The following is a 1,208-nucleotide window of genomic DNA, read 5'->3' as shown; positions in this document are numbered from 1 at the left end:
GTTGCATTAAGGGACACTACACAGTTCTGATTATTTAATCCCTTTGTCAAAATACAGCCCTGAGGGAGCCATCTCATATAAAATATCCATCTATGGAAAAATAAAATAGAGCAGTCATTTACTCATAAGTTCATATAAAAATACATTAACTAAGACTTAAATATAAAAACTTCGAAACCAGCAAAAATGACTAGATGATAGCAAGCTCTACCTGAGCGGCTTCTGCTTTCAACACGTCACCACATTTACATTCCAGATTGTGGGTATTTTGCATATCTCTGCCCAGGCCCCTCCATGATGTCCTGCCTGGTTATAAGTGTGTTGTCTGCACTGAAGGCTTCAGAAACAAGTCTCTGACTGATCAGGAACAATGAAGGTGACGATAACATCTCAGTTCTTCCTGATGCTGCTTCTCTGGATTCATGGTAAGAGCTGTGCCTTTTGGGCTGTGGGTTATTGATCACAGAAATACATCTATTTCAAAATACAGAACACGTCTGTCATGGACAGTATATTAATTTCTAAAGATGTCAAATTCTATAAATGGTGCTGGCTAATTAATCGTGTAAATTATTACATTTTTGTGTTCAGAGTCCAGAGGGCAGATTGTGCTCACACAGACTCCAGAAGTCCTCGCTGTGTCCCTGGGAGACACCATCACAATCAGATGTCAGGCCAGTTCATCCGTCGGCAAGTATTTAGCCTGGTACCAGCAGAAGCGAAGAGAAACCCCCAAGCTCCTCATTTATTATGCTACCAATCTCCAGCCCGGGGTATCAGAGCGCTTCAGTGGTAGTCAGTCTGGCACTGACTTCACTCTCAGCATCAGCAGGGCCGAGGCCGGGGACGCTGCAGATTATTACTGTCAGCAGGGTGGTTACGCCCCGCTACACAGTGACACAGAGCAGAGCAAAAACTGCAGCATCCTCTCTCTGAGCCCAGCGCTCTGATAACCATCGCTGCTGCTGTGCAAGAGCCGTGACACTCAGTGAACACCCGGGCAGGTAGGGCTCGAGTGTTCTATCGCTGCTGCTGTGCAAGAGCCGTGACACTCAGTGAACACCCGGGCAGACAGGGCTCCAGTGTTCACTCATCGAAGGAAGCTACTTCTCATGAGTTATGAACATGTGTGTAATATTCAGCTGCAGAGAGTTACTTTCATTTCAAATCTAGTTTGAGTTCGCTTTCGGATTTCTTAAAGCCTCGTG

The 1,208-nt window shown here is 45.4% G+C and overlaps 1 gene segment (V, D, J or C); it reads left to right on the top strand.

Moving 5' to 3' along the window:
- Positions 1-370: 370 nt before the first annotated feature.
- LOC138256690 (probable non-functional immunoglobulin kappa variable 6D-41) lies at positions 371-950 on the top strand. The segment is given in 2 exon segments: positions 371-425; positions 592-950. Coding segments are annotated over 2 exon segments (414 nt in total).
- The last annotated feature ends 258 nt before the right edge of the window (positions 951-1,208 follow it).

Source organism: Pleurodeles waltl, chromosome 1_2 (genome assembly GCF_031143425.1).
Source record: "Pleurodeles waltl isolate 20211129_DDA chromosome 1_2, aPleWal1.hap1.20221129, whole genome shotgun sequence".
NCBI classification, from domain to species: domain Eukaryota; kingdom Metazoa; phylum Chordata; class Amphibia; order Caudata; family Salamandridae; genus Pleurodeles; species Pleurodeles waltl.
This window is presented reverse-complemented; position numbering and strand designations above follow the sequence as displayed.